Genomic DNA, 14614 nt, shown 5'->3' on the forward strand with positions numbered 1-14614 from the left:
AATATTCATGTACTCAAACCTTTTTGACTTGTATAAAATGTATAAAAGGAATAGTTTATAAGTAGAAACCATTTCACAACATATGCTTTTTGTCACCAAGTACATATATTTCCAAATGACAACTAAAAGCTATAAACTGGAGGTGGGCTTGGCTAAAATGTTTTGTCCAATACGTTTAGTATAATGACACAGTATGTATTATTATGTTATATAATGCGAATATAATACGCTATGAAGCACTGAGTAGGAGGTGTGTATAACCTGCAGCGTGATGTTGTTGATGTTGCTGGTATCGATGCCAGAGATCTGGACATTAGGGCAGACCAGGTTGGCGGGCGTCAGCTGGAGGTGGATGCCTTCCAATGTGGTCAGGCCATCGGACAGGGACACAGTCAGATCTCCTGCAGCCACAACACATGTAGAGACGTCTTGATATTTCACATTTTGATATTAATACTCAACACACACTAATGTTAATGTTAGACTAGAACTAACTATCCTGGCAGCAACATGTGTTTAAATTCAAAAAATATATATTCTACTGTTCAGCTGGACCAACTATTCATGCCAACAAAAAGCTGATAGCTATAGCAGTTTACAGGCAAGTTAAGGTTTTAAAAACTACTTTCACGCTACCGCTACGGGATGCCAATGGAGGCAGATAAATCATTATTCATGTAGGTCAAAGACAATATGTGGAGGCTTGACATACAGCACAGTATATGCGCTGCTGGGCTGCTGAGACACCAAAGAGCCCTGATGGCTTCTGCTGGAGCAAGCGAGGGTACTGAATATTTCATGAGTAAGTACCACCAAAAGATTGAGAGACAACAAAGAAAATCCGACAATGTATTCAGTCTTTTCCCAGATGATAAAAAGAGAGGGTGTTTTGGGGAGAGGCTCGCTTGCAATGAACTGCGCACTTCACTCACATATGCAGAAACAGAGAGAGAGAGAGAGAATGAGTGTGTAAATTCTGTAGTGGTGAGCCTGAAGAAGAAGAAGAAGAAAGCAATAACCGGAGAACATTTTTTTGGACAACTCTCAACTCTCATGCTCCAGGAGCTTTGTGGAAAAGGTAATTTCCTGGCAGTCGTGCACCGTTCCCCACAAAAGTTCAGTGAACATGTTTAACGCTAACTAATGAACTTGGACTGCTTCTGAGACATGCTGCATTCAGAAATCACAGCTGCTCCATAACAGCCATTGAGCATTGATGCGGCACCATAAACTCAATCTAATAAACACTTTTTTTCATTAATCTGTTTGTTTCAAATTAGAAACCTTGCAGGTATTTTCAATTTTGTGGGATTCAAAGAGCTATTGTTGAGCTCAAACTGGAGAAAAGGGAACAGATGCAACATTTCTATTGAATGTAACATAGCTAATCTTTTTTTTAAATGGTCAGGTGTGAAAAGAAGCCAGAAAATTGATTTCTAAAAATATCTTTCCGCATCAAGGCTTAGTATAATTCCCTTCGTTCAAAAACCAAGCTGTTTTATTGACATTTCAGACGCACACACACACACACACACAGAAAAACCTTCATTGCTCAGCTGTTCAAGTGTGAAAGCCTGTTACAGAGGCCTAAAAGAGATATTCCTTCTGTTATACCTGGAGGTTTTATTTGCCTCCGAAAATGCATCCAGGCTACCAAGCTAGAGTACAAACATTATAAGTCAATGTTTGGAGGCTCTTTGGAGAATTTTTGATATAGTTTAAATGCAAATCAGACTTGAAAACGATCAAATGGTATCTTGTGATTGGGGGGAAAGGGAGTACAAAAGTGGTGGTTTGCGGTGATAAAGCACCTTCCTCCTCCCAGCATCAGCCTCAGTCTCATCAGGCATCGCCATGTAATTCCTCCCGCTCTGAGCGACGATGATGATGTTGACAATTGATTACCAACAGACCGAAACTAGAAATGATGATCCCTGCAGCATTTCACTTACACCCACAAACTTACAGTGTGTTAATCATTAGCCTGATGTGGCTGTCAGAGTGAGTGCCAAAAAATGATAAAATGTGGTGTTGGTGGTTCATCCATAACAGAAGAAGACGCTGACTATTTGGGATGATAAACTTTGAGTGCGTCAGTTTGACTGTCTTGGGTGATTTTATCCACCAAAAAATATCCCTGTTGACTACAGTACACTCTGTGAGTTGATAAAATAAAGTAAAACAAGAGCCAGGTATTAGACAGCGCCTTGTCTGACTAAACAGCTAAAATATGCAGGTTTTTCATAACTTCTTCAAACTAAGGCTGTCAAAATTGGCCAAAAATGATGTTTGATTATTCCTTCTAAAATTAGAACTTCTATTTTTGCGCATCATGTCCATAAGAGGGCAAACCAATGCAACGAGAGACATAACTACTTGTATTGGTATATTTCTTTCAACATAAACATGTCTTTTAAATGATCTACATACCTACATGTTACAAAATAAACAAATAAAATAATGTCCTATACTGTAAAACCTCAGTTACAGACTGCAGAACTCTCTCTCTCTCTCTCTCTCTCTCTCTGTGCTGTGGTGATGTTAGAGTGAGAACTGAGAACATGTTGTATCTCAGAGTAAGACCAAATGAATGATTTGTAATTGATGTTATTTGATAGCCTTATTTTTATACAGGTTAGGTAATATTCATACTGGTTACCAAAATCTTAAGTATTTCCAAGCAGAATTTTTCATACTGGTCGGAGTGCAAATCTCTCTACGGCTGAGTTGGGTTGTGAACTCTCTGCAATCATTACCACACAGCTGTTGAATTATTCGCTCATTCCAGCTTGACCTACATTTCATTTTCAATCAATGAAAGTGATGTTGTGTGGCTCCCATCCCTCATGCAGTGTATTCAGTGTAGTGGCCCAGGCCAATGCAAGAACTTGTGAGGCAGACAGCAACAGCAGTGCTGCTTTTTTTTTCCATAATTGAATATTTCACAAAGTTTCACAACGTCTTTTTAGAATATTCATTGACAGCCCTACTTCAAACTACGTTTTTATGTGTGCATGTGCATTTCTGAGTCAATGTGTGTTAACCCATCCGTAATCCATACCTGACATGGAGGCGGGCAGGATGGCCTGTCCCACCAGTCCTGGTTGCAACAGATTCTGGTCAAACTGTCCTGTCAGGACTTGGTTTGTTGGGAGGTAAATGTTGGAGTCAGAGTTGGGAGTTTGTAGCAGCCCCACAGACTGAAGAGCTTCTGAAGCTGCTGTCTGTTGGCCTTGGCCTGTGGCCACAGCCTGCCCCGTCCCTGGGTCTTGACCCTGGCTGGCCTGACCAGCAGACGATGAGGGTCGCTTGGACTTGCGGCCATCACTGTTAGACCGGAAATGGCACTGGATGTGGGTTTTGCGATGCCCAGAGGTTCGGAAGCGGAGGTCACAGAAGGGACATTTGAAAGGCTTGGAGCCGGTGTGGAGGCGCATGTGCACCTTTAAGCTGCCCTTTGTAGAGAAGGAGGTGTTGCACATGTGACAGCTGAACAGTTTCTGACCTGCAGAGACAAGGAACAAGTTGGAGGTGGAGTGTCATTCATCAGACCAAAAAGCTACACCAGCTTGTTGTCAGAGAATCTAACTATGAGATTCCATCATATTCTCTAACTTTTTCAGATCCCATATCAAATTCCCCGCCTTGTTTCAAATACACTACCCATTCCAAATACTGCAACATTCCAGTAATTACACATCCTTTACAAATTCTGTAAGTAAAGTGACATCAACCTCAACTTAATTAAGCAACAAATTCTAGTGGTAAAACACTGACCTGTGTGTGTCTTCACATGACAGTCCAGGGTAGATTTCACTGTAAAACTCTTCCCACATTCATCACACTTGTAAGGTCTTTCTCCCGTGTGGATACGAATATGCCTTGACATTTAGGCAGATTGATAGACACAAAACAGGAAAAGAGCACGCACACACACACACACACACACACACAAAAAAAAGATGGACAAAGACAGCAAGTGAGTTGAATTTTTTAGTATATGGGAACAGACAGCACAATACACAGCTTGCCCGATGTTTACCGCCTCTCACCCAGAAGCACTCTCTCTTTCATCTCATGCCTTAAGTTCCAAGAAACTGCAAAGGCACTCTGACTCAGAATATGGAGCATCTGAGTAGTTTAGGAGAAGGAAACTTGAAGCTCACTTCCAAAAAAAAGTGGTTGGAGCATTACAGGTCAGAGACAATGAGATTTAAAAATACATTTATCTCCACCTGTGAAATCATCTCTCCCCTAAATCGGAATGCTTTCACACTCTTTGAAAGCCAATCAGATAATATGACCTTTTGCATTATTTACTGACTTGTGTCATTTTTGCACTTTTCATTTTTAATCAGTAAGTCTGACACACGTAAATTGCATGGGGAAAATCGACAACCCACTAATCCTGGATCTGCCTTCAGTAAGTGTGTTTTATTTGTTTTAAGCTTTACTTCTACCACATAGCAAACATACACTTAGGGTAAACGATCATGTGGCGGACTATAAAACAGGCCTGGTATTTACCTGACGAGGTCGCTGGGCTTCTTGAAGCTCTTGGGGCAGTAATTGCAGCAGTTGGCAAACTTGGGTTCTGTTTCCAGCTCTACAGCTTTGTCTTTGATCTCGCTGATCCGATCCCTCTCGGCCGCTGACTGGGCGAGGATCCGCTCCGACACCGAGGCCTCCTCGCCGGGATCCTTTGCCAGCTCAGCCGCCTGCTCTTCGGTGAAAGTGATGATTTCCAAACCCAGACCCCTCCTCTTGGATGCTTTTTGGTCCCCTTCCTCATCCTCCTCCTCTTCGTCGACGTCTTGACTTTCCAGACCTATAACTGTGAGAACTGAGGTTGAGCCTGTGGGTTACACTATGCGTTATGATCCGAGCAAGAAAATCATATCCATGCACACAAAGTTACTTCTAACAGACTTTTTCTAAACAACTTCAAGCCTTTTCTCCATTCATTTAAAAAAATACAAAAACCTGTTACATGTTGATCAACTGTATCTTAAAGATTCCCTCATTACTCTCTGTGAAATCATTTTCATATTCCTAGAAACTCCATAGAACCAATTCCTTACTATGGAGATGCAATGGAATTTAAAAGGCCCTGTGTAAATAGGGTTTAATCCTAGGAAACGGGAATCTAAACCATTCCCTGTTTCCCGATAAATATAATAATGGGAAAACAGAAAAAAACTTCAACTACTTCAAAAGATTGAACAATGAAGACGCAAAGTGTGTGCTTTGTGAACAAGTGATGTGCCAGAGGTTCAACAAGCGGTTTGCTGTGACATTTGGAATCTCAGCATGACAAAATTCCAAGTGAAAGCCCACAAAAGGTGTGCAAGAACACTGGATTCATACTTTATCCAAAACACTTCCCTGAGCAAAATACTGGCAGAGATGGCAGCATATGATGGATTTACATTCAACAGTATGGCGAAAAGAAAATCTCCCTAAGAATTGATCCGAAATCTCACACAAAGTGAGAGCTTTTACTAACGGAGAAAAAGTGTTGCTTGAAATATGACCAATGTGTTTTCCTAGGATTCCCGGGATAGGTTGCTTCTGTTCCCGGGATAGAAAATGTCTCATTTTTGGGAAAAATATTAATGCCTACTGTGTAATAAGGGAGTGTCATGTAATGAAAACATCCAAATGATGTCTAGGTGTCCTTACTTCGATCCCCCACAGCGTGCTCCTTCTTCAGGTGCTTTTTACACAGCAGGCTGGTCCTGAAGCTCTCGTCACACATGGAGCATTTGAAAGACTTGATGTGGATAAGCATGTGGCGGTTCAGGCTGCCGTTGGTGGTGAACGAGGCGTCGCAAACATTACAATTGAAAGGCTTCACTCCTGTCGGTGAGAAATGCAGGGTTTCAGACGCTTTCAAACTTTTTAGGAAGTTTTAATACGAGAACTTTACTTTAAGAACATTTACAAACCCAAATTATAAAACTGGAGAAGTCTGCAGTTGTACTCTGCTCCCAGAGGAGGAAACTGAATGTTAATGTATTCCTGACTGTGTCTGTCTGTCATTTTTGAGAAAGTTTTTTCCAAGTTCTTACAAAAAAAATACATTATGGATGTTGTTCTAATTCTGCACTAATTAAATCTTTAAAATGAAGATTTCTAATAATTTAATAATAGTTTTTAAAACTTAAATTTGATCTTGACTTAAATTTTCTTTTTCCAATGTTTCAAAGATTCACAGTTGCAAGTTTTTCATCTAAAACTTTTTAATTTGTAATTATAGTTTGAATGAAATACATGGCCAGATTTTGGGAGATAATGCAATAAAAGCTTCTTTTTTTTTTAAATCACAATGTGCAGGTTGAAATAATTAATTTAGTCCTTTAAATATTCCAATTATTATTAATATCCAAACATCAATAAATTAGAATATGATATATTTAATAGTGTTCATGAGCTTTAAAGGTTTAGAGTGTGTAATATGTAATACATTCTGGAAGAAAGATTTCTCAACCCTTGCAGACACTCTGATATAAAGCAATCTCACCTGTATGTGTGTTGAGGTGGGACTTCAGTACTCCTGCTGATACAAAGGCTCGTCCACAGAGGTGACATCTGAATGGTTTCTCCCCAGTGTGGGAGCGCACGTGCTGTTTCAGATGACTTGACTTTTTGAAGCATTTATTACACCAATTGCACCTGAAGAGAGGGAAAAAAGTCTCAAATTTGAACCACTCAGATTATATCAAATGTGAGGATGAACTAACAGATCAGGATAGAGAATATGGGGAATACACTAAAACACAGCTTAAATACACGTGCATTCATCAAATGTCAGAATATGTGTTTCCTCACAGGTATACAATCACACCAAACTGCTTTTCGATGGATTGGAGTATGTGGCAGCTCACAAACCAAGAGGCATGTTTTTTTTTTCTAAATTAATGATCCAAACATTGCTGATGACCTGGCTGCCTGTTTGTGATTAAAGAATGACAAAATAAACAAGTTGGATTCATCATTAACAACACAAAAACGCAAGTGATGTGACTTCATGTCACTCCCTGCGCACCCTTCAGGAAAAAATGATCAGCCTTCTGCTGACAGCAAAGTGTCGCACTGTTCCCACAGCAGCTGGCAGGTGAAATAAAGGTTTTGTTTGTTTATTTCTTGTATGGGAGACTGTTAATTATGCTGTGTGATCAAACATTTTCAATACATCATGAGTCACATCCTTGTCAAAGCAAGTTGGTGAAGATAACTGCAACTACTGAACAACTAGCTTATAATAATACCTAATAATAAGAATAAGAATAAGAAGAAGAAGAAGAAGAAGAAGAAGAAGAAGAAGAAGAAGAAGAAGAAGTTAGCTAGTTACTCTGTATTTCCAGCCTTTAAACAGAGATGGACAGGCTATGAGCTGCTCCAGCTGAATTTGGAAACTGTTACCATGACACCATCATCTGCACCTCGCAACCTGAATCTGATCAAAGTAAAGCAAACTTTTCTGTGCTTGTGTTTGTCTCTTTTCTGTTCACGGTGAACTTTCATTGAAAAGGTTTCTGCAGGGCACAAGCAGCTCCGTGTTTACCATCCATCCTGACTAGACTTGCATAAATATAAAGCTGATGTCAGGAATCAAAACACTGCATGTGTGAAAATGATCAAATAGTTTTTTGCTATTCCTAACCAGGCTTCTTCTTGTCAAGGAGGAAATATCCAACTAGTGGATGATGCAGAGGACGAAAGGTTATTTATTTCATTCAAGTAAAACCCCTGGAGTGAATTAAAATAAATGAATAAAACATGTTTGTGACTCACCTCCTCTCTTTCTACCTACCACAGGTGTGCAATGTGCTGAAAAGTGTTTTCTAGGTCTGATATATAGATGGAGAAGTGATTACGATGTATTGAGGTGATGCCTGAGATACCTGGCCAAACATGAATGCATCTCTGGGGTGCGCCTCTAAACGATACAGCTTTATCTGGAGTAAAGTGCGAAATGAAAGATGCTGATAACAACATTCAGTGAAGTTAATAAAGGAAGTCATTCTGAGCGCTGTAAACAACGCTTTCTATTTCCCTGGGCTCAGTGTTTGTGACCGTGCCTATCATTTATCTTCTTTAAGCCCTGAAAAAGATGTGATTTGTTTGGTTATTACAGAGCGCACAAACACAATGCACACATTGCAATGTGGGAAAACTGAAAGCTAGACACCCTAAAGCTGGTGACAATATGAAAACTGTCGTCTTCACCCGAGTTAACCCTCATTAGTGCTCTGAGATAGAATTTGACTAGGCAGTGGCGATAATAAGGGAAAGAGGGGGTTTTTGGTTGAAAAAAAAAAACAACAAGAGAAAAGACCAAGAAGAGGAAACCGTCTCTGTAGCACCAAGGCTCATCAGTCCTGAGTGCTACAGTGCAATCAGCCCCAAATGGTGAGATGAATAGACAGAAGCCACTCCAGAGGTTGCCAAACCTGCCTTGAAAGTACTCAGAGAGCATATAGAAAAAGACTTTCTGGTTTGATGAGGCAGAAATTGAACTCGGAGTGCTCTGGTGGGAACCAGGTACTGTTCATCTCGTGGTCGATACCGTGTCTACAGTGAAGTGTGACCATGGCAGCATCAAGCTACAGTGAGGCTTGATGAGTTGTGAGCATTGAGGGGATGATGGACAGAGAGAAAACAACATCAGGATGGGCAAAGATTCACTTTTCGGTACATCTTGAGTCACTCAGGCAAGACAACAGGAGTGGGTTTGGGGGAGTTACTGAATTTCCTAGAATTGCCCACTCAAAGGATTGGACTTGATAACTATTGAAAACTGAGGGAGAGACCTTAAGATCAAAGCTCACTAAATATCCTTCGACCATTGTGACAGTTTGAAAGAATCAGCAAAGAAGAAAGGCAGAAATAGTCTTTGAGAAATATAAAGATGGTAGAGGAAGACCCAGGAGACTTGAAGCTGTAATTACCACCACTGGCTCTTTTCCCAAAGGGTTGAAACTGAGAAGGTGACGAGGTGCGAGCACTTCCTGGAACCACTCGTACAGGCATGGACACAAACACAGAAATAATAATTCAGAAGTAAACCTGTAAGCTCTCTTGCTATTGTCTTCGCTGTCGTCCTGGTAGTCCTGTGTCTCAGTCGTCAGCTGCAGTTCTGCCTGACTGCTCTGCTGAAGAAGCCCGTTCGTCTACATTAACAAGGACACAGCAACAAAATACACTCACCTTACAGAAAAAACATTTACAAGGACATTACTGGTTTTGAGTGTCACGTGGTTAATCGATTCAGATATGTCTTTAAAGGAATAGTTTGAGATTTCATGTCATTTCATGAGACTCGATTAGTAAGGGGTGCTGGTAAGCGAATGTTTGACCTTTGGACGGAGACAGGCTAGCCGTTTGCTTCCAGTCTTTGTACTAAACCAGACTAATCACTATGGAGATAACGGAGCATATTTTAATTATAGTGTTGCACTCAGTCAGTGTTATGGATCTCTCGTTTGTCATTCTGACAGCAGCAACACTACAGGGTAACCAGGCTACCTTGGCTATGCCGGCTAGCAAACACCTATGAGCATGCTACAGCTAAGCGGTGCGCTGCCAAAACGTTCTGGGTGGAACATGCGCACTAGAAGTGAATTATTAAACTGTAATTGTTTAGGTCATGGAGCGTATTTTTCGTATGCCTGCATGCACCGAACTGTAACGTCTGTACCTTGACGGTTCAGGACAAATACACGTACTGTTACACCGCTACCATTAATATGCAAATCTTTGCAGCTACGTGCTCCAAATTTAACTGAATTATCTCCTCTATAAGGGGAGGCTGTGTTGCAAGTTGAAGATAAAAGGAATAATGAATAACAATGGACTGAAATCAGTCTCAGATATGTTTACTAAAAATAATTCTGACACTTTTTTTAATCAAGTCGGAGAACTGAAGAACAGGTGAATGGAGGTAAAGGGACACCAAGGGGCCCAAGACTCACCACCTCAGCGCTGGGAACGTGGAGCAGATTCGGGGGGTGGTAGCTGGAGGACAGGGCCTGAGACTCAAGCGTGCTTGAGTCCTGCAGCTGCTGGACAGTGGAGAACTGGGTCTGATTGTAGCTTGATTCAGTAATAGTGAAGCCTGGGTGGAGCCAACAGAGGAAAAATCAGTCTCACATATCGAGCTTATCTCGTTGTATTGTTCAGATTTTAAGATCCTGGCGTTGGCTGATGGCAGTAATGGCTCTACATGGAATTAGAGAAGTAAAATTGTAACTACACTTTCAACTGAATTAACACTCAATAGTTTTTGGCTCCTAAACATTCCAGTAACACATCCATGAATGCTACATAATATAAAGCAATTTTGCAAGAAATTGAAGAACTTTGGATAAAATGCTTAACCAAAATGTACATTTAAAGGAGATATCCTGATGCTGCAGCATTTAACAATAAAAGCAGATCTACAACTCAGCACAAATGCAGTTGACAATTCAATAATCATGATGAGAACAAATCTTCCTCTCAGCAGAACTAATAATTGGGAACTATGAAATCTAGTTGCACATTCATGTTTATCCAGTTCAGCAGAACAAGAGGCAGAAACTTGGTCGGGTCAGCAGGAGGGAATGGCTTTTATTGATTTGAAATTACTGAACTTTGAGCACAACACCATAATTCACTGAAACTCTTGACTGCTGACGCTAATTACTGACCAGCACAGGGATTACAGCCTAAACAACCCTGAGTCTGTTATTCTAAGAAATCAGTGCAGTAAAAAAAATCCTCCTTGCACCATAGTAGGAATTTAATGCAGCCACAACGGCTGTTAGAGTACAGATGATGAATGGGCTGAAAGAAAAAAAATTATCTCCACAATGACAAGAGAGCAGATGACTGATGCAAAAGTGTCATTCTAACCCAACACTGCGTTCATATACAGCCAGCACTTATTGATGTATGATGAATGCTAAAAGTAGTTTGTAAAAGCTGCAACGTTGTAGTTATTGGAACAAGTGTCAGGAATGCTTGTGATTTATCTGCTCCTTCCCCAGTGCATAAAAAGTGATTACTGTTTGCTTGTTGTGTATTCTAAAGGCAATCTGACATGTCGCACATCTGCTAAGCAAAATGAATGGGGGTGATACAGAGAGTATGCTTCATCAAGGGCTGAGAATATAAGTACTGTCATTTGAAATTCTTTGTTTCAATATTCAGTTGAAATTTCACTTAAAGGCTGTTTCTATATAGTTGAATCTTAAAAATCCATATTCAACTTTTAAAAGCACTGATTTCAAATTTGCTACATCTGAGTATTTGGGAACTAAAGAAACTACTGCATAACCCTCAAAGAAAAGAAAAAAAGCCAAAGCTTCATTTTGTGATTTTTAACATTTATAATATTTAGCTGTTTGGCAGTCAGGGTGTTCAGTATTCTTTTCAGGATTTCCCCCAGGAAGTCCAAGAGATCAGTGTCTCGAGCGCTATCACTAACAATCTGAATAATAATGTTTTTATCATGACAGTGATATACTGGGGGTTCAAATATGATTAGATGCTCAAGAGCCCTCTTGCCCAGGCATATGAGTTTTCTGCCCTTGAACAATAGATGACACTCTGACAGGGCCGTATGGCTTTGTTCCTAAATTGATGAAATTCCAGGTCTGTTCTGGTCAGATAAAACGGTTACAGTTCCTCCTGAGAGGATAGAAAAGGTAGCTCTGCCTGACAGATGTTTGCTATCAGTTTGCTGTGCAGCCTTTAGCTGCCCAAAGTCCACTATCCTGATTGCACAGAGTGCAGGCTGGAAACAACAGTCAGTTGGCATGATGGAGATATGTTGAATGAGACAGGAATAAAGTAGCGACCATATGTTTGAGAACATCACACTGGATTAAGAGTTACATGCAATGGAGCAGGATGGGAAGGGAAGAAAGTGAACAAAGAATGACGAGACATTTTCACAGATGTTACATGTAATATGACTAAATGAACTGTTCTAGTTGTTGTGGGAACTGTAGGGAGTTTGGCTTTTTCACACAACCACCACTGTCTCCATTGACATATTAGTGCAGCTGAAATAAAATGTATTCCATCATTAATATTTTTGTTTATTTATTTTTACTGATAATCTAAGGTGAGAGATTTCATTACTGATTTGGATGCTCGAGGCAAACATTTTCACACTGCATGATAAATTAACTCTTATAGCAGAAAACCCTGCAGGCTAATTACTACAACTGTAAATTACTTCCTTCAACTTATTATCTATTCAATATTCAATCTGCACAGTAAGAAATCTCATCGCACACAGATGTTCTACTTCGTTGTCATACACAAACACACATACACACACAGTGTGTTTCATTGCTTTATGGACATTACAACCTGAAAACAAAAAAAGTTTGTGAATGTTTGCACATGTACCTTGTGTTAGAGCTTGCTGGTCAAAAGCAGGCTGGGGGAGTGCTGGTGTCTCAAACTGGCTGATATTCTGAGGCAAAGCATGTTGGGTAGTCACATACGAGTCTGTCAACACAGAGAAAGAGATGCGAAGCAAGCTGACAAGTTAGTCTAGTTTAAGTACTCACAAAAACAAAGATCGGTAGATTGAAAATAATAATATTTTAGTTTTGCAACACAGAATACAATAACAGCTGACAACCCCTCAAAAAAACTTTGGATCAGCTCTGCATGGGTTAGACTGGGTCTAGTTGATCACCTCAGGTGCTGTGGGAATGATGTGAAAATATGACTTGCACAAGACTTGTCTCTTGTCCTTTGTATGCAGGGCACATGTACTCTATGCACTATTCAAATGTCATCAAATATAGATAACTATGGTCAAGAGTTTTGAACGTGACCAGAAGGTTAAAACTGAGGTAGTTTAGTGCTTTGGGAAAGCAACAATCCTGTTGTCAGAAGAAAATGTTGCCCTAACAAGCAAAGTATTATAACTTGATGTGCTTGGTTCTCAAGTATAGAGATGCTTCCTATTTTCAGAGAACATGGGCCTTATTACACATTGATTATAGGTTTAGCTGTAACCCATGTCAAATTTCTGAATTTCCAGCAATATGTGGGTGATTGCTTGATTGATATTTGAATGTTTTTGGGTTCTGAACAAACAAATATAGTGCAGAGAAGCTGATCACACTACAGGAGTAGTTTGGCAGGTTTCTCTTGGAATTTTGACAACTTTTCAGAAAGCAGGAAATTTCTATTGCTACATCCTGTACATCCTGTGTCATAACAGAATAGTTTGCACGTTTTCCAAAATTTGCAAGATGACAATTCTAAACCTTGATAATGAGAAGAACTCTGTCATTTAAAACAAGGTCAAATTTTGAGCCAAAATGAAATGACACATATCACAATGTTACAGTTTTCAGACGTTCTACTACATTTTGTTCCATGGTTTGTACGTATGTAGCTGGTAACGCTCACACAAGCTGTTCTTACCTTCTCCTTGTACTAGGGGTTGGTCTGTCAGAGGTGCCTCCAGCGTCACTTGTTGACCTCCGTTTACCACTTCTGTCTGGCCTAGTCCCAGCATGCTTTGCTGCTCTGCTGATGTAACAGGTGGTTGCTGGAGGGAATCGCCCTCTATTTCCACCTGCATTTCATGGGCCACAGTGCCCGCTCCTAAGGGGTCTTCTGTTGGCTGGGGCTGCAGCTGCTGGGCCAGTTCATACCTGATTTCGAGGGACAGGATAAGAAAGGCAGGATATTTAATATCCCTATTTATGTATTTGTGCAAGAAACTACCTCTGAACTCTCAATTTTTTGCATCCATCTGACTAAATTAACAAGCAGAATCAATAATGTATGCTGCGTTGTGTTTTACTATATATTTACTTGGAATATCCAGTCTGTGTATGACTGCCTTGTCATGGCTACTTTCCCTAAGCCATGGCAAAAAAGTGTCACTTGAGTAAAAACAAGCACAGCGACAAAGCCCGAACCTGTGTGTCTTCATGTGCTTCCTGCAGTTGGGTGATGACTTGAAGGTCTTCTGGCAGTAGGGGCACATGTACGGTCGTAGATCGCTGTGGGTAGTCATGTGGCGTCGCAAGCTGCCGCTGGTGGTGAATGTTGTGTCGCACACCAGGCACTTGTACGCCTTTAGGCCCGAGTGGGTCCTGATGTGAGCTTTGAGAACCCCCGACGAGGCAAAACCCCGACTGCACTGCACGCACTTGTAGGGTCTTTCTCCCGTATGAGACCTGGGATGATAAAAAGGATGGAAAAGTAGGACACAGTAAACTCTAGGAGTAGCAAGTTATTAGGAAATCAAGGTTTAACAAAATGTAAGTTTTTGAGGGCTGCTGACCTAAACCTAAAATATTGATGGGTTCACAAAATGAAAAGAAAAAAATACCGTTGTTACATGTTTATACAAGAACAATGAGAAAAAATACTTGCTTTGGTGTGAGTTGTCATGACAATTTATTACTTGGCCGACTTGAATGGAATTCCCTGAAGGTTTTTTTTTTAAAACTGTTTCTGCAGCAGGTTCATCAGTGAGTCAAAGCAGCTGTCATTAGTGGCAGATATGGATCCTCTGAGATACCAGCCATTAATCTAAATCTGCCGATAAAGAAAAAGTAGCGGAGCGGCACTGACTATTTAAAAG

The 14614-nt window shown here is 40.4% G+C and overlaps 1 protein-coding gene across 3 annotated transcripts in view; it reads right to left on the bottom strand.

Moving 5' to 3' along the window:
* LOC122987172 (zinc finger protein 236-like) overlaps positions 1–14614 on the bottom strand; it is a 56373-nt gene that overhangs the window by 15757 nt on the left and 26002 nt on the right. Inside the window, exons 13-23 of one of the 3 annotated variants that reach the window (XM_044358906.1) lie at positions 13944–14204; positions 13441–13673; positions 12406–12507; positions 9978–10120; positions 9073–9176; positions 6524–6675; positions 5683–5859; positions 4528–4834; positions 3778–3881; positions 3062–3505; positions 262–401 (exon numbers count right to left, since the gene is read on the bottom strand). In XM_044358906.1, coding sequence (XP_044214841.1) covers positions 262–401; positions 3062–3505; positions 3778–3881; positions 4528–4834; positions 5683–5859; positions 6524–6675; positions 9073–9176; positions 9978–10120; positions 12406–12507; positions 13441–13673; positions 13944–14204 — 2167 coding nt within the window. Of the gene's footprint in view, positions 1–261; positions 402–3061; positions 3506–3777; positions 3882–4527; positions 4856–5682; positions 5860–6523; positions 6676–9072; positions 9177–9977; positions 10121–12405; positions 12508–13440; positions 13674–13943; positions 14205–14614 lie in introns of all 3 variants that reach the window. The other 2 variants (XM_044358905.1, XM_044358904.1) reach the window with 2 other exon arrangements.

The sequence above is a fragment of the Thunnus albacares genome, chromosome 8 (assembly GCF_914725855.1).
Source record: "Thunnus albacares chromosome 8, fThuAlb1.1, whole genome shotgun sequence".
NCBI classification, from domain to species: Eukaryota; Metazoa; Chordata; class Actinopteri; order Scombriformes; family Scombridae; genus Thunnus; species Thunnus albacares.